The following is a 27,148-nucleotide window of genomic DNA, read 5'->3' as shown; positions in this document are numbered from 1 at the left end:
GAATACTAGTGCAGCGTCGAGCACTAGTACTTCTACTTTATATGCAAGATGGTAGAAATAAAAGAAAGTACTTTTGAAAATCCATAGTTTATTAAAACTTCCTCCTCTTGAGAATCTCCGGACGCCAGTTGATAGGATGAGTCTCCTCTGAGGCCGTGTCATCCTCGCGGTATATCTTGATACTCTTGTCGGCCTCGGCCGTGATGAGACGGGCGCCGGAGCGGTCGAAGGTCATCGCGAAGATGCCCGCCTCGGAGTCCATTGAACCGGGTTGAACTGCCGACTGATGAAAAAGGAAATTTTTAATTTAGGTCAAGAGATACTTGGTACCAAACCCTTAGTGTAGCATGGGCTGGGTCAATTTTGAAACACTGGCTCTCTGATTACTGATAAGCTCAAATTCAATGTAAATAAAACATAAAACCCATTTGTCAATCACGAACAGGTTGGAGTATACCTAATGTGTAAATGAAACCTGCATCATTCCGGGGCCCAACGGTGGCCTACGATCTTGATCTTCTTCTCGTGTCGATGGTTTCAGACTGCGGAACCAGAATGGGCGGGACGATCTTGATAAGAACTCGTGTGTACCTTGATTTACGTTTTCCTACCCCGCCCTACTAAGCTGCTTGCCCGCCAAGCTGTCCGATTCCCTAATCCCTTAGTCATTCATGTACGCCATGTAGCAGAGCTAATGCCTCCTCTACACTATCGGCGATGATCGTTCATAGTATCATCATGCAATCATCTACACTATCTGTAGTAGCAACCACCCGGCGATTGCCTTTGATGTGTGCCCAAAAACCGACAACTCACGGGTCGCAGGCACATTACTGGCGAAACAATAGACGATTACTGGCGGGGACTGCGAGTATATGCCCCCAACACTATCGTCCACGCCAGTCATCGTCTATCATCGCCGATAGTGTAGATGAGACATAAGGATTCAGCTTTGGACACACTATGCGGTCTCCAAATCAAGATGTTCTTGGTGAATTATTTTACGCGTTCATGGTACGTACATAATAACGAACGAAAAAGAAATATAAACAGACCTGCAACCGCTGGAAGTTGTATCCGGTGCGCCAGTCCCAGCAGTACATGGTGCCGTTGTCGCCGCCGCTGACGAGGACGCCCTCAGGGTTGACCGCCATGCAGTTCACGATGGCGTTGTGGCCGGATAAGTTCTGGATGAACTTTCCTGGAAAATTATTCAATAAGTAGTTATGAAGGAGATGAACCTATTGCATGCTCTGACGGGTAGATTATGTGCTCTGATAAACCTTGTAACATCTTTACTATTGTAAATGTACCATAATCTTGCAATAAAGACATTTTTGATTTTATCAAACTAGTAGTTCGCCCCGAACTGTGAACTCGCCGTTCGCCAAAAAGATCAATTGAATGCAGTGCTACTTAGTCCGAGATGGGCATTTCGTAATTGATTCCTGATTCCACGATTACTGGAAATTACTTTGTAATCTGATTACCGATTCCCAGATTACTTTGTTATCTAACAATACCGAATTACCTACTAAGTACAATTCCATTTGAGGAATCAGGAATCAATTTTCGAATACTACAATTACTAGTAATTGGAATCAATGTAGATTCTTCATTACAGGAATATATTACTTGACTCCTTTCAGATTACATTTCGTACTACTATCAAAAGTACAATTCGATAGTAGATATAGATGTTGTTGACTTACTAGGATGCATCTACCTATACCTTATTTGAAACAGGTCTGTAGATTTCGAAAATGATGATCATGACCAATAAAACGACATCCATGACGACTTTTATGACATACTGCATGGCCGTCATTTTGGATTCTAAAATGATCATCATTTTCGAAATCAGGGCCCCCTAAAACCTACAAAGTGACATCCATGACGACTTTTATGACATAATGCTCTTGGATTCTTGGAGTAGTATTCTTGGATTCCAAAATAGTCATCATTTTCGAAATCTGCGCCCCCTAAAACCTATAAAACGATATCCATGACGACTTTTATGACATAGTGCATGGCCGCCATGTTGGATTCCAAAATGGTCATCATTTTCGAAATCTGCGCCCCCAAAAACCTATAAAACGACATATATGACGACTTTTATAACATAGTGGACGGCCGCCATTTTGGAATCCAAAATGATCATTATTATCGAAATCTGCGCCCCCCGAAACTTATAAAACGACATCCATGACGACTTTTATGACATAGTGCATGACCGCCATCTTGGAATCCAAAATGGTCATCATTATCGAAATCTGCGCCCCCCAAAACCGATAAAACGACATCCATGAGGACTTTTATGACATAGTGCATGGCCGCCATTTTGGAATTCAAAAAGGTCATCATTTTCGAAATCGGGGCCCCCTAAAACCTATAAAACGACATCCATGACGACTTTTATGACATAGTGCATGGCCGCCATGTTGGATTCCAAAATGGTCATCATTTTCGAAATCCGCGCCCCCTAAAACCTATAAAACAACATATATGACGACTTTTATAACATAATGCATGGCTGCCATTTTGGAATCCGAAATGGTCATCATTTTCGAAATCTGTGCCCCCCTAAAACCTATAAAACGACACCCATGACGACTTTTATGACATAGTGCATGGCCGCCATTTTGGATTCCAAAATGGTCATCATTTTCGAAATCGGGGCCCCCTAAAACCTATAAAACGACATCCATGACGACTTTTATGACATAGTGCATGGCCGCCATGTTGGATTTCAAAATAATCATCATCATCGAAATCTGCGCCCCCCAAAACCTAAAAAACGACATCCGTGACGATTTTTATGACATAGTGCATGGCCGCCATCTTCATCTATATTTTGTTGCACACTTACCTTGGCCGCAGACGAACTGAATGAAAATTCCGAACGTCTAGACGTTCGGAATTTTCATTCAGTTTCCGTACGGAATGAATGACAGGTAGGAACGGGACGTCGCTCTACAAATGTCATTCCGTTCGGAAAATGGGGTTGGCCGGTCGAAGTATTTTGAAGATGGCGCCAGCATAGCTTGCCCTGTCAATCCCTAGAATTGTGTCAATTTTTTGTTTGTAATGAATATTTATGTCCTGGATGCCAGTCATTTAAGCCAAATCTCATAGACAAAGAGGCAAGCTATGATGGCGCCATCTATACAAACCTTTGACAGTTGCCAACCCCATTTCGAACGTCTGTGGCCTTGTGGCGAGGCTAAAGTCGACAATGGATTGAAAACGTGTGCGAATATAGTTGTCAAATCAAATTTGTCAGTAAATAAGAACAAAAAATCTATACTCGTCCTTTTCTTTCGGGTGCTAGTACTGGTGTAAGACAAAGATAGTATCATTCTCTCTGTCTGTGTTTGTTTGAAACGAGACAGTCCTTTGACAAACTATAATTGTAAGCTCTGTGGAGCCTTTAACTGATTCACCATAGAGATTAAAATAAACTGTATCTGTGGTAAGCCGTAATGTTTCTTGTATCTATGGAGTGTAGAACCTCTACCTTCCATAGTTTCTTGCCAAATGTCAAATACCTATACTATGTTTATTTTTATCTTGCTAATTATTCCAAAATGGTAAATTTAAAGACGATATTATAAAAGTGCAAGGCGAGCGCTTTCATTTGATACCAAACTCGACCATACTTTCTTACAAAAAAGATAACCAGAAATGCATGACCCCTCACAAATAGCTTTTTAGCATTTTAAGCTCTTCTAGCTTAATAACCTCTTGATAAAGCCTGCTCATAATTTAATGACTAAAATTTGCTGCCCTCAACTACACGTTTACCCAATTTCATTTAAATTAGGACAAATTTACTTAAGTTCTTGAGTATCAAACTATCTTCTGACAGTTCAGCTTAAAAACATCGAAATGCCGGGACGTGCCGCTAGCCGGCCGCGTGTCCGAAGTCGAATGTAAGAACTTCGCTTCGCTTCGCTCGCTCGTTCGATAATGTAGTGAATGGAAATATAATGTAAACGCTTTAAAAAGTCGACTATGATCGATTTTTCTTTGCCCTTATTAGGTAAAAGTTAGGTACTGAAATAAACGTCTCAGCACCTTTTCTTTCAGAGAAAAGCTGGGCGAATAACGCCTCAGGTGTTATTAGTAAACGCTAATAGTTTTTAGAGTTCCGTACCCAAAGTGTAAAAACGGGACCATATTACTAAGACACTACTGTCTGTCTGTCACCAGGCTGTATCTCATGAACCGTGATAGCTAGACAGTTAGAAATTTTCACAAATGATGTATTTCTGTTGCCGCTATAACAAATATTAAAAAGTACGGGACCCTCGGTGGGCGAGTCCGACTCGCGCTTGTCCGGTTTTTGATCTTCCCACACTGCTGCAGAATTTAAGATGTAACTGTAATTGTTTAAAAGGCTTAAGATTAAGCTTAAGTCGACTTGTTTACCTTCTGGACACTTCCACTGTTTGATATTGTCTGGCGAGGCCGAAGCGAAGGTGTATAGCGTGGGGTGGATCACGATGGACCGCACAGATTTCTTGTGGTTGGTGAGTGTGCACAGAGATTTGCCTGCAGCCAAGTCCCAGAGCCGGATTGTTGAGTCGTGCGAGCCTGTGATGATCTGAGACACAAATTAAATCGTCACAGTGCAGTGCAGCCACCGAAAATGGTAACTAGTTTATTGAATTTAAAACTAATACGAGTAACACAATATTAAAAATTATTTTTAATACCATTTCAAAATAAAATAGGTAGAAGGCGGAATTAATTCTGCTCCCTTTATTTTCCTACTGGTTTTCATCCAGTTCAAATCATTGAATAAAAATCATTCCTAATATTGACAGATTTTAAGTTTTAAGCATGTAAGGTGGGGTAAGACTAACATAGTTTATTTTGCTCAGGGCAAGAAAAACAGTATGAGAATTCCATACGAGTGATATAGTATTATCCCGGTGATAGTCTTACCCCACCTTATACCTTGTTAGAATGTATTCACAGCCATAGACGCAGGCTCTAAATGCAGATGTACAATCGCCTGCGCTCGCGGTATTCCAGTTCGGTAAATATTGCCTTAATCCTTACTACCTGGTACCTGCAAGGCGTTCAAACGAGTATCGTCCTAAGGGTGGAACACCGCGAGTGCAGGCGATTGTACTTACCTACATTTGAAAAGAAAGTACAATATAAAATATGTAGTTTAATGCACTAACCTGTGGTTCACCTGCCTGGCACTGTAGTGACGCAATGGTGTCTGTGTGTCCAGTGAGGGTGTGGACATTAGCCTGTCAACACAGAAATAAGGTTCAATTAACGTTTAGAATTGCTACTCTCTGCTAGGAATGATGTTGGCATTTACGTAACATTTTTGAGTAAGGGTGGTATTTCACCTGTCCAATGTTGATTGCGTCCCGCTCTCGCTTTAAGCAAAATGTGAGACGCAAATATACATTGGACCAATATATTAGACAGATGGAATAGCACCCTTAGTCAAATAACGGGCAAATGGTTCAAAACAATTCGAACGGGACGGTTGGACGCAATTTTCTATTCACAGTGAGTCTCCAACTTGTGAAGTTTGGTTCGGTACAAAAATTACCGAGTTACGTAGGTTCATAAGTTGTTATGGTATGTTGTCGTCAGCCATTTCAATCCCAAGGAGACATCGGATCAGCAGAAAAAAGGCCTTCCTCCCTGCCACCGACGTTCCCACATTAATACAGGTTATATGCGTTCACTGCATTAATATGAATCACCAGAAATGCCTAGAATTTTTATACATTTGGCTTTTTGATGAACCACAAAAAACCGGACAAGTGCGAGTCGGATTCGTCCACCGAGGGTCCCGTATTTGTTGTTATAGCGGCAACAGAAATACATCATCTGTGAAAATCACGGTTCGTGAAATACAGCCTGGTGACACACAGACAGACGGACAGTGGAGTCTTAGTAATATGGTCCCATTTTTACCCTTTGGGTACCCAAATAAAAGAATAATGACCTTAGTGCGCATGTCCCACACTCGGGCGGTGGCGTCGCGTCCCGCCGTCACCAGTACGTCGATGCTGGGGTGTAGGGCCAGTGTGTACACCGCCGATAGGTGCCCATGGTAGTGACGGATCACCTGCAAATTTATCAAGTTACTCGTAATACAGTCAAGACTATAGTCTCTGGGGGCAAAGAGAATTTGAAATAGAGTTACTGTCATGGTAAATCATAATATTAACGCCATCTACTCGAGAGTAGGCTGAAGGTTATGGCGCCATCGCTCGAAAAGATTGCATCATACATTTGGCCTTAGATGGCGTTAATATTAATATAATAAGTTAACATATATCAGTGAAAGAATAAGGATCAAAGTCAAATGGCGTTCTTGGTTTTATTTTCTGTCGAATGATATCAGTAAATTTACAGTGGCTACATAATTTACTTTGACAATCCGTCCCTATGCACTCTATTCTCTTTCATGGGGGCCTAACCAAGATGACAACCGTACATAAACGCCAAACAGATGCTACAAAAAGTCACGTAACTAGTTCCATAGACGTTTTCTTATCTAGGCCCCCTAAATTTTAAGTGCGTCCAAATCTGGAGAATAGTCCCGGGATATTGTGAGGAAATTGCCAGATCTTGATGGACTTTAGAAGACTAGTCGAAAGTAAAAGAGCTCGCTCCATCGTAGGCCACGTCTACGCCTCGGCTAGTCTGTGGCCATGAGTAAGCCCATTCATAATAATAATAAAAAAATCTAGTAAACCTAGCAGAATTCAGAGGCTTATTAATAAAAAATCATTAAAATTTCAGGAACAATTTACGAATATGAAATATTCAGCCTAGATATCAGTAAAACACATAAAGCGCTGCAGTAAATTAAATAATACGTAAACATCGTTATTTACCTTATTATATTCTAAGTCCCAACATTTAACTTGTCTGTCTTCACCGCAGCTGAACAAATATGGATGTCTCGAGGAAACTTCCATACCTGAAATTTAAAAATTAGCATCAATATTTACTAGTTTTTTTTTTTCTATGCTATTTGAATTAATTCCTTTATTGGCGTCAATCGTTTTTTTTTTCTGAACATGAATTGAATTAAATGGATAATAGTTATATACATTTTTGTTTATATTTTATTTTAACATTGGTAACAAAATTGATAACCGATAATGTTTGACCAGAACCAGTAGCCAGAAAATATGGCACTGTAAAGTTCCATCTACTTCAGGTGTAACTGCGGTCACAAAATAAATAATAGTACTAGACACAGAAGACTCACTCTCTAACAAAACGCGTCTGTTACTATCAGGACAGATATGGCCGCTAGGTGGCGACAGCGCCACGCGCGGCTTATGGCTAGCCACTAAAATTGGTGTGGAATGGGTGTACTTGTAGCTACCTGTAGCAAAGCGACGAAATCGCGGAATGAGCCACGCCCACAGACAAAACATCCGCCAGACTGAGCATAGTCGCGCTACCCCCTCTGCCACGCATACGGTAATTTTACTCCATGTTCGAGTCTGTCTTTCACTTTGAATTTTACTCAAAGTGTCTTTGTGTGACGTCCGTGTCTTTGAACGGACCAATCACGGCACGGGACTTCGCTCACCTCGTCCCGCGCACCCCCGCATTTTTGGCATCATCGGTTGCATGAAATAATCGCTCTAAACTCGGTCTAGAGGATTCCTAGTCTATGGCCACGCCTGCTGCGGCTACCTTTTGCGGCGTCACATTACTATACCGGGTGTGGCCTTGTAACACGAGCAAATAATTAAAACATAGATTGTACTCCTCAAACGGTGACACTTTTGTTCAACAACTTTTAAAAATGATGAAGTATTTAGACTCCTTATTTTTCATACAAAATAAATATTATCTGCAATGGACGCCATCGCCACGCCATATCATTGTGATTGACGTTGCTTGTCACGCCTTAAACATTGCGTCTTACAATAAACTTTAAAGCATATTAAAAATCAAACCACAAGTTATTTTTAAAGGTCGCTGAACAAATGTTGGTCAGTATTAGGAGTACAGCCTACAGTTTAATTTTTTGCTCATGTTACAGGCCACACCCGGTATAGCGTCGCATTCATTCATCTACGCTGTTTCTTACCTCTAACAGTACTGACGTGTCCCGTGAGCGACACCTTGAGTTTACCACTAGCCAGATCCCAAATCTTGATTACACGATCTGCGGCTCCTGAAACATGGAATGGAATTTGCGAATTATAAAATACTTATTTAGCAAACCAACCCTGACAATCCGTCCGTCCGTCACAGATAATTTGCTGCAAAATAGCAAATTATCTGTGACGGACGGACGGATTGACGCAGACAGATATATGGACGGACAGATAGGCATGATTGAATCTACAGGTAAGGGTTCCCATTTTTCACCTATTTCATTCTATTCATCATGTTGTAATCTTTGTAATGATCACTTTAGTCTAGCTAGTTGACAGCTCCTGCTAACATAATCCTTGGCTCAAATCCCAGCAATGGCATGTGTGCAGAGCATGATGTAGGTATTCCAGAATTACGGATGATTCTACTTTCATAATCATCATCATCATCTCAGCCTATATACGTCCCACTGCTGGGCACAGGCCTCTTCTCATGCGCGAGAGGGCTTGGGCTATAGTCCCCACGCTAGCCCAATGCGGATTGGGGACTTCACATACACCTTTTGAATTTCTTCGCAGATGTATGCAGGTTTCCTCACGATGTTTTCCTTCACCGAAAAGCTAGTGGTAAATATCAAATGATATTTCGTACATAAGTTTCGAAAAACTCATTGGTACGAGCCAGGATTTGAACCCGCGACCTCCGGATTGAAAGTCAGGCGTCATATCCACTCGGCCACCACCACTTTCATAATAATTTATTCTAAATACAAGATGAATGGAATAATTTAACACATTCATTGCCACTACGTGCTACAGGTTACGCTCGTAGCTCGTAGCCACGGTTTTGCCGTATGGAGCGCGTAGTCGCTACGAACAGTGTACCAGACAGTCGGGTTCTTGGCCCTAAATGTGCTAAAGCAGACAAGACCAACAGAATAATCAAAAGTAAATTTACCTGTAGCAAACCACTCGTTCCCTGGCTCAACAGCAACACACCGCACCCAGCCAAGATGGCCCGATATAACTCTGAACAGTTTCCACGGAGCGTGCCACTTTGGTTTGGGCATGGTGGGTGGTTTCCGGGGTGCGAGAGCGGTGGAGGTCGGCGCGGGGGACGGTGCGGGCCCCGTGAATGGGAGCATGGCACCGTCGGAGCCTAGAGCTGCTGATTCTGCAATTTCTGTCGGAAGCAATAACATACATGGTTAGGGAATAAGACTGGATACTTTTTAAAGATCAAAAATGTCAATATTCTAGTTTGTAACTACATACATGTTTAATGTTCAATTTTATCATCATGATCTTACCACAATGTAAAGGCAATGTGTGACAGTTTTGCTCAAAGTTATCATGCCACCTACTCAAAAATGATGATTGTCAACCAAATAGATAATCATCATCTCACAAAATAATAATTTTTGCTGAAGAAGAAGATAACTGTACAGTATGATACAAGTGCAAAAAATAGGAAAAAATAACAGTACATAATATGAGTCGCTTAACTTCAAACTCGGGTAAATCCATCTGTCAGATTATGCGATTTTGGTACTAAGAAAACGTAATAGGGTAGATATTTGCTGAGAGGGTCCAATGGATTTACCCGAGTTTGAAGTTAAGCGACACATAAGGCCATTTAAATTTTCGACATAGTCACCTATAAGTAACACCATATGTACTGCAAAACATATTATAAAATTAAATAGTATCTACAAGCAATACCAGCCTTTCATTTCATGAATAAAAGTGTCATACTACCTATGCTCCCAAATGCTGCTCTGTATTGTTGTCATACCTGTATCATGTGGTGTCTCCGGCCGGCTCATCACCTCCTGCTGCTTGACAGCTTGAGCCTTCTGCACGGCCGCCATTACTTGGCCATAGCTGTCTCTGGCCTTCACAGACTTTAGGATTTTCTCACTGCAACATTTAAAACAGTTAACATTGTCAATAAAACCAAATTGCACTAATGCAAATGCAAACATTTTTTTTTTAACAATAAAATTCAACTAAGGATGATAAGGTTATCTAGTCATCAAGAATATCAATTCAAGGAACTTTACTAATGCAAGGGCAGAACTATAGTATATTGTATATTCAACAACAGTATAAATTGTTCACACCTATATTAAATGTTTATAGTTATAGTCAGAGCTCGGCGGGGGTGAGCTGTTTTCAGAGTTTGCACAACATGGACGTGCCTTGTCATTCGATGGTATATGTGGTGTAATTTAATAACTAAAGAAATAATTTTATTTAGGCTGCCTTTCCGCTACGATCTTTACGTCGCCATTAAAACAAATAAATTTTATAGCAAGCTTTTTTAGTAAACCTCTTCAAATAATATGTATATCCATCCATATGCTACTATTAAAGTTTATTTGTACATAAGGCATTGTCATTTTAGTTTAATTATAATTAATAAAGTTTTATTTTAATATTTCTTTCTAAGGTGTATCTATATTAATATCTACACTTGACATAAGTGACGTCAAAATGGCTCACCCCTGCCGAGCTTTGGTTATAGTTTGTTTTTTTTTAGCATTAGAAAGAACTTGCAAGAAGGTAAGCGATCTTGACAATTCTATTAAAGCCTAACAAGTTCCTTTTTAGCCCTCGCCACGTTGCGGATTTTCGATGGAACTAATTTATTTTAATGGCAATTATTTTGTTTGACATCCGACATTGAAAGTCATTGAATGTCACCGATGTAAACAAATCGAAAATGATTGTAAATATTTCAGGATAATAATAGATTTTGCAATCAAAATGCCCAAAAAAATTCACACCGATGCTAAACAAATAATTTTAAATACATTAAAATACTTGCGACAGAAAAAGGATACGGGATTCAGTAGCATTCCATTAAACAATGTTGTGAAATTATTTGTTGACATGACGGGTACTGATTTTCATAGTGAGTTTGTAATAAACTGGTTAGTTTTGTACTAAATATGAATATTAATTATTAAATTATTATTTTTCTCATTTAAGGCGTCTTTAGTGCTATAATCAAAAATATTTATTATAAGAATGAGCCATTACCACCACGAGTGACTGAATCTGGTAAATATATATATGGAGGTCGAATATTTAGAATCAAATTATGGCGGATAGGTAAATTATTCATACTTAATTATCAACTAAACATGCTCTTTCGATTGGGTTTCGATTGGGAAACATACTTCTACAACTCACATGTACATAATTGTATACCTCACTCGCTCTTGCACGATGCCAATACACACTGTCCCGACTATTCATGACGTACACGTATTGTTGCTATATGTAAGCTGTTTGTAGCGACATTATATCAGGGCTAAAAAAGAACTTGTCAGGCTATATATGAAAAACGCTTTTTAAAAATCAAAAACTATTAAGTACTTATGAAAGCAGAAGAATATAAATGATTGTATTAGATTCATAATTGTTACATATTTGCCGTAACTTATTTTTAAATGTGTTTTTCAATTGTAAGACACATCAAGATTGTTTACCTTATTTCTAATGCTAAAAAAAACGAACTATAGAAATAACTACAGTTAGAAAAATTACACAATAGGAGTTGAAACTTGTGAACATACGGTTAAAGGAAAGAGTTCACATGTTCTTTTTAGGGTTCCGTACCCAGAGGGTAAAACGGGACCCTATTACTAAGACTTTGCTGTCCGTCCGTCCGTCCGTCCGTCCGTCCGTCCGTCCGTCCGTCCGTCTGTCTGTCACCAGGCTGTATCTCAGGAACCGTGATAGCTAGACAGTTGAAATTTTCACAGATGATGTATTTCTGTTGCCGCTATAACAACAAATACTAAAAACAGAATAGAATAAACATTTAAGTGGGGCTCCCATACAGCAAACGTGATTTTTTACCAAAGTTAAGCAACGTCGGGAGTGGTCAGTACTTGGATGGGTGACCGTTTTTTTTTTGCTTTTTTTTGTTTTTTTTTTGCATTACGGAACCCTTCGTGCGCGAGTCCGATTCGCACTTGCCCGGTTTTTACTACAACTTTCACGTAGAGTTATCGTAATTTGCGCTCAAAGTTGAGGGTAAACATTTTCCAAAATATAACCTAGAATGGTTTCATCGTCAAAAATCTTTGATGGGCGAACTAACAGAGTACTTTCTTAATGTAATTATGAGTTCTATACTTACGCTTTCTCATCAATTGGCGGCAGCATTCCCTGGTTAGCCAGGAACATATCGTGAGACCTCTTTAACGATCTGAACACCAAAGTGTGAACGGAGTGCTTTATCACGTCGTCAGCCATTTTGTTGCGTTATAGTTTAACACTAATTAAACTATTATGTTTCAATATTTACTAGTCACTTATTAAACTACAGATATCTAGTCATATTAATTTATTATTAAAATAATAATTCCGTAAATACCCTAGCAAGCATACGGCGTCGCGTCAATTTTGATCTGTCACTTTGATAGCTGAACATGACAGAAACTTTTCGTTCAGGAATGTATTTGTTTGTGCTTGGGGTTCCATGGAGTTGGCATCGGAACCCTATACTCTGGCAGGGGTGCGAAACTGCTCCCTTCGGGCAACCCCAAACAGCCGAAAGGGATAGTGCCATATATTAGAAAGGGACTATATGAGTCGAATCCTATCTGTGGTCGACCCTGAACCGCTGTCAAACTCCGGTTTTGTAGGAAGCAAGGCCCCTACCTTTTCTGTTCTCTTTGACGGCGCAGCAACTAGTATCATTTCTCTCTCCTCGCTCTTTTAAAATGCCATTTGTCAAAAAAGGACAACCATACTGTTGACAAGGTGAACTTCAAATCAAGTGTTGCCTTTTTTGATGCATCGAGGGCCCAGTTTTATAAAGTTACAAGTTACAAGTTTACAGGCGTTTACTGGCAACACTTGCTCCGTTTTTTACAATTTGCGTTTTATAAAAGTACTGTGTTACAATTTTACAGGTTACAGGTACAAGTGCCTGTAGCTCAACCATAGACGAAAATACGGGAGTTTTATAGTTTTAAACTCATAATCGAACAAGCGTTTTATAAAAATATTGTAAATTACAAGTGTAGATTGGTACACTTGTAACAAAAACTTACATACGTCTTGAGTCCTGTAACAGCACAACAGCAGTTACTTGTAGACTCGTTTTCTGAGAGATTTTAAACTTTACTCTTTATTGTTAAGCACCAACGCCAACGATTGTGCCAGGGCATGCATACTTTTCCATGCACTGACCTTATCAGTTTTTGTTAATGTATCTGAAATATATAGTAAATAGGAAATAAAGTGACAATATGTTTGATATTGATTTTATTGACGATTTGTTTTATTTTATCTACTAGGAAATGGAAAGGGATTATTGCCGATATTTGTCGTTGATTTATTAGCATTCGTCTCTTTATTTAAGTATAGTGCATTCACATTATGGTAAAGTGTACTATTCATAATTTACGATACAGCCGCTACCGAAACGATACATTTTAATGTAAGAATGTGAAAGAGTACTTATTTACATGTTATTTACTTATTACGTAAATATTTCATTAAATCTAACTTAATCTGAATCTGAAAACGGCCCAAAAAGTATATCCTTGGCATGGAACGCCGCTCTCAACCACTCGATTTTTCCTTCATTTCTGGCCATTTTTCCAGTAATTAATATTTTACAGCAAACAAAAACACATAATTTAGTAGAGAACCGAGTATCTATGACACACGTTTTTTTTTAAATAGTGATGTCCTACACACCTGTAGATTTCACATGTAATCGAGATTGACCGTGGTTCTTTAAAACTGTAATTATTTATGTGTATTTATAAAACACCTGTAGCCGTTCACAGTGCATTACAGGTGCCTGTAGCCTGTACTCTTGTAACCTGTAACTTGTAACTTTATAAAACTGGGCCCAGGCTGTGTATGTGTGCGTAAAAACGTGTATGTGTGCTCTTTTAGGGATGTGAAAAGTCGATTTTAATCATGTTATATATCGATAAATGCTACACAGTGGAACGAAATAGCAATTAATTGAAGCTTCAATATCTTTGTTAAACATATACATAATTGAAATGCTAATGAATAATAAATATATTAGAATATAATAAAATATTTCAATTATTGCGGAACACATATCTTAGTAGGTGTTTATGTATTTTAATTAAATATCTGAACTTTCCCTTGGTTCCCTGCTGGGGCGTGACGATAAAATTGTGATCTGATAACCACAATAAAGAATAAAAGCGTTTTTGTTCATTTTAGATATCGTCAAACCTTTGAAGTAAAATTAAAATTGTAAGAAATGTCGATAGTTTATCGATATGACTTTATCGACATGGCTACAGCAAGGTGGTGTTAAATTGTTAATCGTACACTAAACAAAAGTGGCAACAGTGACAGCTCGCTGAGACCCCGTCTCTATATATTGTAAGTCTATGGTAGGAAGTTTCCTTTCTGTACGGTAGTACTATTATTTATTCTGTGACTCTGGCAAGCATGTAGAAAGCCGCGAAATTCAAAATTTGTATGAGAGAACGATCCTTCATTACAATATTACACTGTAGTAACTTACACTGTAACCGGTCGCGTCTTTTGACGTCTTTGGCGCGTTATTAACCATAAGCAATGCAGGATATTGGAAATAAATAACACAAAAATACGAGTAAAACAATAGTTTATTGATACGTATAAAAGGCAGTCATTACAAAATGTAAAACACAGACATTACGCAGTTTCGCCTATATCAATACGTTGCGTTTTTCTAGTGCAGTAATTGCAGTATTAATAAAGTACCTAGAGTAGAAATAGACATCGAGTACAGGGTACAATCGTGAAAAATACATAGTGACATTTATACGCATTGACTAGAAATGTCGATGTTACTTATCCCTTTAACCGTCATGGGAATAAAAGGTAATGGCTTTCAATCTGTAGCTAGGCATTTTTAACATTGAACGTAAAGTGCACTTACTTATCAGTAAAAGCTTAGTTCACATAAGTAAGTACCTAAAAAACAATAATCACAGTTTGATAGACGGCTAAAGGGTTGCACATCAATTTCACTACAGGGTAGCAGTAAGACGTACCTACTAAGACTAGAATCGAATTGCATTGTATTTTACATCGCACAGCTGATAAACAAAAAAATATAAAATATGTGTATAAATATTTTATTTACAGTATGATAAAAGTTAAATAATATTAACACAACGAATAGAACTACCGGCATGTTGCTAAACAGCACCAATTTTCGAACACTGGTGTGTCATACCATCGGTCCATTCCTGCTAGATTAATTAGAAAAGATGATGTGTGACGTAATATGGAAACAGGCCATAGATGATTGGATTTAACGCAATATAATCTAACGTGTCACGATTGTGATAGCAATAAGTTTCTAAAGAACATTATTGCACAAACCTCAGCCACTGAAAATGTTGTTCACTATAATCTGGCACTTCAAGCTTTACATTCACTGAAAACTAAAACTAATGGAATTAAGTGGTCCATCGGCCGCTTAAGCGGCTCATAACGTTTTCTTTCACACAAATGATGAGTGAGATAGATGAAAATACAGGCAACGGCAACCTTAGAAGGGTGAAAGGAGACAGGCAGATGTTCATAGAATTCCATCCCAAAAGATAAATTATATTCACCATAAACACAATTCTTGCACTAGAGTCAGGGTATTCGTGAGGAATCCTCTTTAGTATGTCGCTGCCTATACGTCCTGGAATGTTTACACGAGTCGATCGACGTTGGCGCTGTCAGGTTGCCAATCGTAGTCGATATCGGTAGAGTCGGCGACGGAGAAGACCGCGCCACCCTCGGTTCAGATGGCCGCCTTCTCCGGGTTGTTGGCGTCACTCACCCGTCGAGAATGCGGTGCCCTGCGGAGGGTCCTCGGCTGAAGATTAAGAGGTGGCAAGTTGGGTCGTTCGATTCTAGTAGGAGAGGAAACCAGCGGTCTTCCCCTGCGGAGGGTTTCCATACCGTTTCTGAAGTATTCCTCAGTGCGGTCAGCATAGCTTTCAATCAGTGGAGCTGGATCTTCGTATTCGACGTTGAAATGCCGGGTAATAGCAAGATCTTCTGGTGGACCCAACTTGTATAGCGGAGGTTCGACGCACTCATAGTGATGGTCTTCAGTTTCATCGTGGGGGTATGTGTCAGCAACAAAGTGGCGGGTACCCCTGGGGGTGAGGGCGGCCCAGAGGACGCGGGAGTCGAGGGCTGCACCCCCGTAGAGCGCGTTGGAGCCTCCTGCCTTGCCTGAGCTGCTCTTGCAAGCGCCTCGGGACCTGTACAAGGATAACCTTGTAGGTAATGGAAAATTAATGAGTATAAGATATTGGAATTCGGAAAGTCTAAAAGACTTACATGAATGTCATACGGATGTCATGACTCATGAGTACCTAGCTATTACCACGTATTATTACCTATTGTTTTTAATTGTAAGTCTTAAAGAGGTATTGAGTAGTTAATAAAAAAATTTCAATCAGAGTCTTATCATATCAGAGATCAATCTAGATGAGATGGCAGAGACTAACAGGATATATCGATGGCTGACACTTACTCTCGGCACCTAAACAGGAATAGCGCCAGCAGTGCCGCGATGCAGAGAACAGCTACGCAGCACGTGATGAGGACGAGCAGCCACGTGTCATCGCCACCGCCTGGTTCTGCAACACCCGCCACTACCAACACCGGTTCCATCACCATCAAGAGACATGTAAAAACACTGGAAGTTCCATGTTTAACAATAGTTTGAGGTAAGGAAATGGTACCTCAATAATTAAATGCAGTAATTCCAATTTCCTCGCTTCAACAGTATTGGTTTCCGTGCAACATCCAGTGTTTTTTTTTTTTATTATGAATGGGCTTACTCATGGCCACAGACTAGCCGAGGCGTAGACGTGGCCTACGATGGAGCGAGCTCGCCCAGAAGGTGCCTGTTCACTCTTGATTTGAAGGTTGCCGGGTTATAAGAACACGGAAATATAGACGCCGGCAAGGAATTCCATTCCTTGGCAGTGCGCATAAGGAAAGTAGAAGCAAAGCGCTTCGTGCGAATTGGTGGAATATCTACCAAGTAAGGATGGAAACCGGCCGTGCGTCTAAAAGTCCGATGGTAGAATGGGGACGGTGGAATAAGCTCGTGTAGCTCTTGGGCACACTCCCCGAAGTGCAACCTGTAGAATACCGACAGGCTGGCGACTTTCCGCCGATGGGCCAAAGACTGAAGCTTAGCCGTTAGCTTCTTGTCGCCAATCATCCTCCTGGCTCTGCGCTCCACTGAGTCCAAAGCGGCGAGTTGGTATTTAGCTGAGCCATCCCACAGGTGGCTGCAATACTCCATACACGACCGGACTTGAGCTTTGTAAAGTGTTAGAAGCTGTCCAGGTGTGAAGTATCGCTTCACCTTATTTAGGACGCCCAGCTTTCTGGCCGCAGTTTGTGCTTTAGACTCAATGAAGCTGCCGAAGCTGAGGACTGAACTCAGCTCCATGCCGAGGAGTTCCAGGCTGTCGGCAATAGGTACAGATGCACCCCGGAAAGAAGGAGTCAGGTCGAATGGACTCCGTTTTGCGGAAAATAGACACGTCTGCGTTTTGGAGGCATTGAACGTGACCAGATTGTCATCACCCCACTGGGAAACGAGACTAAGGGTCAAGTTCATTCGCTCAACCATGGCCTCTCTCTGTGAACGTATATCCTCCCTGCTGTCCCCTGCACTAGCCAAATATCTCTCAACAACCGTACTGTCATCTGCATAACCTACAATGCTGGGTTGCAGCATGTCGTTAATGTGGAGCAGGAAAAGGGTTGCGGAGAGAACAGACCCCTGAGGAACACCGGCGTCAATGGCCATGAGGTCTGAAGAGCAGCCATCAATAACTACTCTGATCGACCGTTCACTCAAGAAATCAGATAGCCAGCTACAAAAGTCAGCAGGGATGCCGTATGCAGGAAGCTTGCTAAGGAGACTTGCGTGCCAAACCCTGTCAAAGGCCTTCGAGATGTCCAGTGAAACAGCAAGCGCCTCACCGTTCCTCTCGATGGCCTCGCCGCAGCAGTGCGTGACATACGCTAAAAGATCCCCAGTAGACCGACCTCGGCGAAAGCCATATTGACGGTCACTGAGCAGATCATTTGCTTCGAGGTATGCCAGCAGCTTGCCGTTAAGTACCCTTTCCATGACTTTACAGAGCATGGAGGTAATGGCGATTGGTCGGTAATTGCAGGGATCAGCACGACTACCCTTCTTGGGTACTGGCTGCACGTTTGCAAGCTTCCAGGATTTCGGCACCGTTCTTGTTTGGAGAGAGAGGCGGTACAGGCGTGTCAGTACAGAAGACAACTCAGGCGCACACTGCTTTAGTACACGTGCAGGTATACCGTCTGGTCCACTGGCCTTATTCACGTCAAGATTCTGCAGAGCTCGGCGTACCTCTTTTTGATGAATAGCAATTCTCTGCATAGAGGAACTGCATTGAGGTAGCGTAGGTGGAAGTTTTGAGCCTGCGTCTAGACGTGAATTGCTCGCAAACAGAGAAGCAAACAAGTTTGCTTTCTCTGTCGCGGAGTGGGCCAGTGTCCCATCAGGTTTCTGCAGAGGTGGCAATGTGGGTCGGCAGAAGTTGGATTCGACCGCTTTCGACAGGGACCAGAACCGCTTGCTACCAGGAGGGTAGGAGGCGAGTTTGGCCCCTATTCGACTGACGTGGTCGAATCGAGCCTTTCGAAGCACCCGTTTGCAGGACTTGGCAGCTGAGTTAAAGGCTTTTTTCCTCGCGCGAACCCTCTGTGCTCCAGCTTTGGTATCGCGGGCTAATACCCAAGCCTGGTATGCAGACTGCTTAAGGGCCTCGGCTCGAGCACAGTCCGAATTGTACCATGCTCGGGTCTTGTGATCGAGCGATAGGTCGGAGAACGGAATGAAATATTCCATTCCCTGCCGAATCACATCCGCAACAGCCTCAGCAGAACACGAGGGGTCACCCGAAGAAAAACAGACCTGCCGCCAGGGGAAAGACGCAAAGAAATGCCGCATCTCATCCCAGTCCGCTGACTCGTATCGCCATACTCTCCTCGTGCCCCTAGGGCAGAGATCAGGAGGAGAGTGGATCGACACGGATTTCACTAGACAGTGATCGGACGATCCTAGCGGAGCTGAGACCGAAACCGAGTGCCTGTCTGGATCAGTTGTCAGCAGAAGGTCAAGGCAATTGGGTGTATGGTCAGTAACATCCGGTATCCGCGTCGCAACATTTACCAGCTGGGTAAGGTTTAGGGATACAGCAAATTTGCGCGCTTCCCTCCCAGCGTGGCAAGTATTCTTGAACGGGAACAGCCACTCCTCGTGGTGGGCGTTAAAGTCCCCAAGGAATACGAGTTGAGCCGCAGGGTACCGCTGTTGGGCTTTATCTGCCATCTCAGTAAGGTGGTCAAAGAGCCTAGTTGTCTCCTGGTTTCCGCTGTGCGATCGGTAGACACAGGCATACAGAGTTTTCTCTGAGCCCGAGTCAACCATAATCCACAAAGTGGAAAACCCGGCAGCCTCAAAGCAACGGAGACGCTTGCAGCAAATGTCATCGCGGACGTACACACAGACCCCAGCACGTGCTCTGAACTTATGTTCCAATGAGTAGCCTGGGTAGTTGAGGTACGACGCGTCCGCTGGGGTTTTGATTTGCGTCTCCGTCAAAAAGAATAGGTCCGGTTTTTCGGTTTCAAGATGGTGGTGGACCGGATCGATATTTGAGTGCAACCCCCTGATGTTGGTGAGGTGCACTTTCAATGGGAGGAAGTGCAGCCGGTGTTTAACCCTATTCTTTTTTCTTTTCAATTTCATATTTGTGGAGTGTGGGATGGGTGAAAAAATGCCTGTCGAGGTGTTGCGTTTACCATTTGGATCACTTGAGCTAATCCGGACAATGAGGAGCTCACTTGGAGACTGCGGGGACGCCCGAGCCCCCCTGAAATAACCCACCGGGTCCTCCCGTCCAGTCGCCAACTGGCACGGTGGAGCTATTCCAGGATTTTTCGCTAGGTGGCGGGGCAGCCTCTCGCACGTGGCTGTCGTACAATTGGGCCCCCAACTTCCTGCGGTCGGCCACCGGCAAGACCGTGCCTCGGATCCCGCTACCCTCCAGCGTGAGCCGCTCGGCCCGACGTCACTCAGGAATCCAAAAACCGGCATTATGCAACACAACTGACAGCCAATCATCCCCCAAAGGCACTGGTACTCCCGCACATAGACGAAACGCAGCAAGGCTGCTTGGCGCCTGACTCCGGCGGGAGGGTGGTAGCAAACCAGGCGGCCCCTTGCGGGACCTACCACCGCTGGTTTGGACGTAGTTTAAGGACATACCCGGGTCCGAAAATAATTGTAATGTAATGTAATTATATATAACGTTCTTCTTTTTGATCACAAAGTTACCTTACACGATGCCTTTATGCCCGACATATATAGTACTAATTCTTCCCTTAAGCCCCATTTAGCCCCATTTTCAAAGCGATCATGCTATTAAACGGTACCTATGGAAATATGAAGTGATACCATAAAACACATAGCTTTAACTACATTAACGACATCATTCGCAGGTAAACTTATACTCTGAATTTCTTAGTAGGGAGTCATGGAAGTGTAGGATTTGCAGTTGTTTTCTTTCCATACATTAAGTAAGGTAATCTATACCCTATCGGTATCCATACATAGTTAAATCATTACTTAAAATCTGTACCCCTTAAGGCTCATTTAGACGGCGCGCGAACTCGCATGCGAATTTAGTTACATTGCGGATCATTGAGGTTACATCAACTCGGACGACCGCAATGTAATGAAACTCGCATGCGAGTTGTCGCACCGTCTAAATGAGCCCTTATTTTCTCTACAAGTCATTTAGAACTCACCGTGTCTAGGCAGCTCATGGTATTCCACGCCCGGAAACAAGGAGTTCTCCTCGTTGTTCTGCGGCGGGCATTTCGAGGCGCGGCAGGGCGGTGTCAGGTTGGCGGCATTAGCGAGGAACGCCGGTAGCGGTGGAGGTGGTAAGTACAGGATGGAGTCTGGCGGCGGGCCTAGAGACATGCATTCCGCTCCGCACGTCATGGCTGGAAGAGATAGAAGATATCAAGTATATGCTTTAAGTCTTTGCTGCTAATTAAACCGCCTACAACTTATCTGCTTTGCCTAAAGGTTGACTGGTAGAGAATGCCTTATGGCATTAAGTTACATTTGTACAGTGTATTTCCTTATGTGCAATAAAGATTAAATAAATAAATAAATGTTGTGTAGCGAGACTTAACACTTTCATTGACAGTAAGTGCTACGGTTTACGCTCGTAAGTCGTAGTCGCTACGAACAGAGGGGCTACCGCGAAAACCGAAATTCGCAAATTGCGGGGATCTTTCTCTTTTACTCCAATGACGGCGTAATTAGAGTGATAGAGAAAAATCCCCGCAATTTGCGAATTTCGGTTTTCGCGGTAGCCCCTCAGTGTATCCGACTGTCGGGTTCTTGGCCCTGAATGTGTTAAGGAACGTAAATAATATGGTCAAGACCGTGGAAAGCGGCGCCCATTTTTCGATCCAGGATCTTAAATTATGACCAGTATGGGACCCTCTGCCTCGACTAAATAGGTAAATTTCACCAAAACAAATCAACTTGAATGGACTATATTTTAGTAAATGATGGCAATCAGTGGCAGATCTAATTACGTTACTGTGGCTAACCTGTCCTGTATCGTCCCCAACTCCCCATGCACGGAACGGTAAAGTCCCGAACTTATGAGAGTTGTGCGCGGGGCCGACGCCAACACGTTGAGTCGATCAACAGTTCATGTATCTATTAATGACTATAAGGGACACCGGGCGGATACCCCTGGACCAAAGGTTTGTTAGATACATTTTATCCTGAATAATAATCCTATCGATTAGTTTAATAAAATAGCGTTTGGTTTTTTTTTTTTTAGTTGGTTCGAGTCCCGGGCGAGGCAAGCGAGTTTTAGAAAATCTTTGAATGCAGTATTCCGTTTCTTCTTAAAAATAAAGGAATGTCTCCTTTATGTGAAATTAGCCAACTTAAGGATTTAAGGTACCTACCTAGTTTCCCTCCAAGGCCCGACTTATTTTTCCACACTGTATATATAGATAGACGAACCAAAAAGGTATTGAAATAAGGCTAAGTAATAAAATGAGTACATTTTGATAGATTATGATGACGACTCACGAGTTCCTGTCTTATTTAAATTAATTGACTTTGTACATTGGAAATCATTTAAACAAAGGGATTTTCAATCATTAGAAAAATATTACACAAACAACACAAACTCAACTTAAGTAGGTACCTATACTTAGTTTTAAAAGTGACTACGAGATATGTTCACTAAATTACTCACTTTTTGTATTAAAACTCGATAATCCTCTCAAAATGGACGCACTTTAGGACACGGCTTACGGCTTACACTTGTCCCAAAATTTTGGTCCACGGATGCAGAGCGCAAGCGCGAAACTCTTCCGTGACATACCCAAACACACGATACTAGAACATCACACTTTTTAACTTCAAATCCATTGCGCTTTTTGCAGTACCCGCTTCATAACATGCCTTAGTAAGCGCGCAATGTATATTAGCACGAGCGATATTTACAGCATGATGTAGGGAGTTAGTATAGGGTGAGGTATTGATTTGCGACTGCGCGTTGAGATTTCGCGCCATGGATTAGGGCGCATCACTTAAGGGATGTTTTGTATGGTTGTCCCTTTTACGCTTGGAGATTTTTGTGTCGGATAGAAAGAAAGACTATAAAATTAAGTGCGGTTACTTATTTTAAAATATCTTCATATATTTTTATTTCATTATCGCGGTAATTGAGTTTGGAATTGGTTTAATATATTTTATTATGACCCGTTTCTAATTATAATTTAAATTGTATTCTTTGTTAATTTATTACATTAATCAGAGTACACGATTACGACCTTACATTAAGCGTAAAAGTAATTAATTTATCAAATTAGTGGTTAAAGTCAGGGGTCCTTAACTGTATTTTAGTGTGAGGCAACCACCACACCAACAATCCTAAGAATATATATGACTACCATTAGCATTAGCTTTAAGGTATTTAGGTATGGGCCCCTAGTTCCCTGAAATAAAGATTTTAATTTCATTTCATTACAACCCCAAGGGGAAACTAGGTTCATCGAATAGTTTCCTTTCAAAGATTTTTCTTGGACCAATGGCTTTTAATTGTATTGGTACCTGCTTCGTACGAATCGTACGTACATACGAACTTTTGGTACCCAAAACTCATTGGTACCAAGTAAAGGTTCGTGGTGTTGGTAAATTTTTTATCAATAATGTTCGTGTAATTTTTGGACATAAATACTAAATATTAAATTAAGAACGACCGTCACTCACGTATTTTAAGTCGAAAAACGCATGTTCTTAAGATATTTAATGTCTGACACAGACATGGAAATTTGTTTTTGGAAATAGTTTGTTTTTAGGCCGAGTAGATTAACGCCACAGCCAAAAGTTAAAAGCCTAAGTTATTTTTAGACGACATCGATAAGCACGAAAGTGGAATGATGGATTGGTCCGATTAGTATAGGTAGAGTAAAAATACCGTCGGTATGCGTAAAATGAAAACAAATTTGAGTCAAAGTATTAAAATTCCTTTTCTTATTTTGACTCAAATCTGTTAGTAGTTACGCTGTTTCAGTTTTTCAATCTAAATCAAATGTATAATTTATTAGCTGCACTTATTCAAACTAATTCCAATTAGTATCATCAGTTTTGCATTCAACGGTAGATCCCGATGAGTTAATACGCTATTTTGTTGCTAAGAAAATAAGTGCAATTAACAGTCTTTTATCAAAACTCAAAAGTCTGTGTAATTAGATTCCCCGGAAAGACAATAGGCGGGAAATTAGATTGTCCCTTACCTAGATATAAAGCGACAGCTCTGATCCGAAGATGAAACACTTTCCAGGATAGGATCAACCCTAAGCCGCGTATAAAGTGCGGCCCATACTTGTTATTCCGCGCACGGCTATAAATATATTATGAACATGCATCGTTATTAAACGCTATGAAGCGGCACCTTATTACATTTTTAATATTCCTATGGCAAAGGTCTAGTTCAAACAGTTCAATAAACGGTGAACTTTAACATTTCAGCCCGATAAAAGGATCGTCATCAACGTCACATCAGATACCTATATCATTTCTTGACCGCAAAACTTTCAAAAAAGTACTTATATAGTAGGTTGATTTCTCAAATTATTTACGACGACTTGACGAAGCCAATTCGTCTTTTTTGCGTCATACAGTAAAGGCGTAGCCAACGTGCAATTGGTAAACGCTCCATAGCGAATGACGAACGAGCTCCGTAACGCTTCGTACCTTTTGCCGTGGAACGTCACATATCTTTACTATTTCATATATCTAGTGAATCTGTAATTCATTTCCCGAATCGCGCCGATTGTCGCTTTGCTTCTACGAAGTATTTTCGCTACATAGCGCTACGACCGGCGACCGTAGCTTAGCAGTAAATGAGACTTGAGTTATGGTATTTTTAATGGCAATGTGTTTAAAGACTTTAAAGTCACACAAAACCCGCTGCCCGTTACTGAATGATACCTTTATGGTAGTTATTGGTTAGCATCCTTTCCAAATCATCGTCAATATAATTAATGTTGAGTACTAGTATATTTCCGGACGCTTTAAAGAAGGCACTTATTAAGCCACTTCACAAAAAGGGTGCCTTAGATGACCCAAATAATTATAGGCCTATAGCGCTATTGCCATGTTTTTCAAAAATATTTGGAAAGGTAATTTTAAAGCGGTTAAGTACGTATTTGAGTAGGAAAAACATACTGGACCCAAATCAATTTGGTTTTCAAAAGCAGAAATCAACATCCTTAGCAGTTTTCAAAATGTTCAATGACATATGGGATAAAGTAAATAGTAAAAAACCATGTGTATCATTGTTGCTGGATATGTCTAAGGCGATTGACTGTGTAATTTATGAAATTCTTTTGAAACAGTTGGATAATATCGGAATAACAGGACATGCTCTACAGTTATTTGAAAGTTATCTGACGAATAGGCAGCAAGCAACAATGATTGTTAGTTATAATAAGGAACAGAAAATTTTGGGCAGCATACAATCTAATCGGCCTTTGAAACTATTAAAGTCGGGGTTCCACAAGGTAGCGTCTAGGACCTACACTGTTTTTTATATACATTAACGAGCTCCCAAAAGTTGTTAATGAATTATGTGTTTTGTTTGCAGACGACGCAACAATACTGTTTTCAGGTGATAAATCAAACACTTAGGCCAAGCAATAAGAAGTTATAGAGGGAAATGCTAGGAACACAATTTTTGACTCCGTAGCTTTGTTTGGACTAGTTAGGAGGTGAACATATCAAAAGTCCCCGGCCGTAGCCCCGGTGCTGGGGGGTAGAGGGGGGAAAGAAGGTCTCATTTTTCGGTTTTTCACTTATATCTTGGAAACTTTGCGTCTTAGCGACATGATTACTAAGACAAATCAAAAGCTGATAAAATTTGTTACAAGTTTTATTCAGTCAAGTTTTTCGATATCTTGAATAGTTTTTGAGATATCCGCTCTTGAATGTTTATTTAGGGCTTTCAATTTTATCTTGATATCTACATTAGTGAAGCTCTTAGGCCGTGTTTGGTATCATTTTCGTATAAGTCGGGGGTGCTGAATTCATTTTTGGTATCACTTTGATACCATTCCTAAGAAAAAACATATAAACTTTAAACAAATACCTTTTTTTTTAAATTCCTCTTCACGCTTAAACCGCTCAACCGATTTAATTCAAATTTGGTGTACAGATATTTCGAGTCCCAAGACAGGACATAAGATACTTTTTATCTCAATAATCATCCTTTAAAGTTGTGAAATGGAGTATGGGGGGAATTCAACTTCGTCGACGAAACTGAGTTCCTGAGGTTAATACTGCTTAAGGTAAGGTTTGAAGTCATGATTGGTATCATTTTCATCTAAATCACAGATGTATACCATCCTAAATTTCATCTAAACCGGTTCAGTGGTTATTGACTCTCCATACAAACTTCCACCCCACTTTTCACACCCTCAAAAGATGTTTTTGGTTATAAAAACTATCTTATGTCCTGTGTCGAGACGGAAACTATTTCTATACCAAATTTCAACGAAATTGGTTCAGCGGTTTAAGCGTGAAGAGGTATTTAAAAAAATATGTTTTTTTAAATTTTGGTTTTACTTCGAAATAGTGTCAATGTGATATCATAAATGAATTCAGCACCCCCGATTTATACGAAAATGATACCAAACATGGCCTAACAGCTTCACTGATGTAGATATTAAGATAAAATTATAATTCCTAAATAAACTTTCAAGAGCGGGTATCTCAAAAACTATTCAAGATATCGAAAAACTTGACTGGATAAAACTTGTAACTAATTTTATCAGCTTTCGGTTTGTCTTAGTAGTCATGTCGCTAAGACGCAAAGTTTCCAAGATATCAATGAAAAACCGAAAAATTCGACCTACTTACCCCCCTCTACCCCCTAGCACCGGGGCTACAGCCGGGGACTTTTGATATGTTCACCTCCTAACTAGTCCAAACAAAGTTACGGAGTCAAAAATTGTGTTCCTAGCATTTCCCTCTACAACGTTTTTTGAGCATTCATTTCCTGACCTAACTGAGCAGTTGGAACAAAATATTAATAACACCCTTCACAAAGTGATCAAATGGCTTGAAACTCTAAATCTAAAAGTTAACCTAACCAAAACAAAACTTATTAGTTTCAGAAACTATAAAACACCTTTTCTATGTTTGAATGTTGCAGAAAATGGGACTTTGATTGAAGAAGTAAATAGTATATCTTTTATTGGCATTACTATAAGACACTTTTTTGAATTGGAAGGCGCATATTACTAAAATAAATAAGTTAATTTCCAGCCAGTGTTATGCCCTGTCAATACTCTCAGGAACTTGCTCTGAGGATGTTGCCAAAAAATCCTATTATGGTAATGTGTTTTCGCTGCTAACA

At 40.8% G+C, this 27,148-nt stretch overlaps 2 protein-coding genes and 1 long non-coding RNA gene across 6 annotated transcripts in view; all 3 read right to left on the bottom strand.

Annotated features, from left to right (window-relative positions):
* The window catches only part of LOC134668174 (uncharacterized), a 764,384-nt gene that overhangs the window by 510,714 nt on the left and 226,522 nt on the right, over window positions 1–27,148 (bottom strand). The window lies entirely within an intron of this gene.
* On the bottom strand, window positions 72–12,531 carry LOC134668100 (pleiotropic regulator 1). The gene is made up of 10 exons (XM_063525590.1): window positions 12,262–12,531; window positions 9,904–10,028; window positions 9,067–9,291; window positions 8,099–8,185; window positions 6,882–6,967; window positions 5,984–6,106; window positions 5,196–5,267; window positions 4,432–4,606; window positions 1,056–1,201; window positions 72–283 (listed from the first exon to the last, which is right to left on the bottom strand). Exons 1-10 carry the CDS (start codon window positions 12,375–12,377, stop codon window positions 92–94), a joined length of 1,347 nt encoding a protein of 448 aa, XP_063381660.1. The 5' UTR covers window positions 12,378–12,531; the 3' UTR covers window positions 72–91.
* Window positions 14,735–22,607, bottom strand: LOC134668123 (uncharacterized). 4 transcript variants are annotated; one of them, XM_063525624.1, is made up of 4 exons: window positions 22,481–22,607; window positions 20,994–21,194; window positions 16,654–16,774; window positions 14,735–16,393 (listed from the first exon to the last, which is right to left on the bottom strand). In XM_063525624.1, the coding sequence occupies exons 2-4, from the start codon at window positions 21,190–21,192 to the stop codon at window positions 15,910–15,912; spliced, it is 804 nt and encodes a 267-aa protein (XP_063381694.1). In that variant the 5' UTR covers window positions 21,193–21,194; window positions 22,481–22,607; the 3' UTR covers window positions 14,735–15,909. The 4 variants fall into 4 exon arrangements, with proteins under 4 accessions (XP_063381694.1, XP_063381696.1, XP_063381697.1 ...); XM_063525626.1 differs by having other exon boundaries at window positions 14,735–16,378; XM_063525627.1 differs by having other exon boundaries at window positions 16,654–16,759.

This window comes from Cydia fagiglandana, chromosome 10, assembly GCF_963556715.1.
Source record: "Cydia fagiglandana chromosome 10, ilCydFagi1.1, whole genome shotgun sequence".
NCBI classification, from domain to species: Eukaryota; Metazoa; Arthropoda; class Insecta; order Lepidoptera; family Tortricidae; genus Cydia; species Cydia fagiglandana.
Note: the sequence above shows the minus strand (reverse complement) of the source record. Positions and strands in the feature narration are given on the sequence as shown.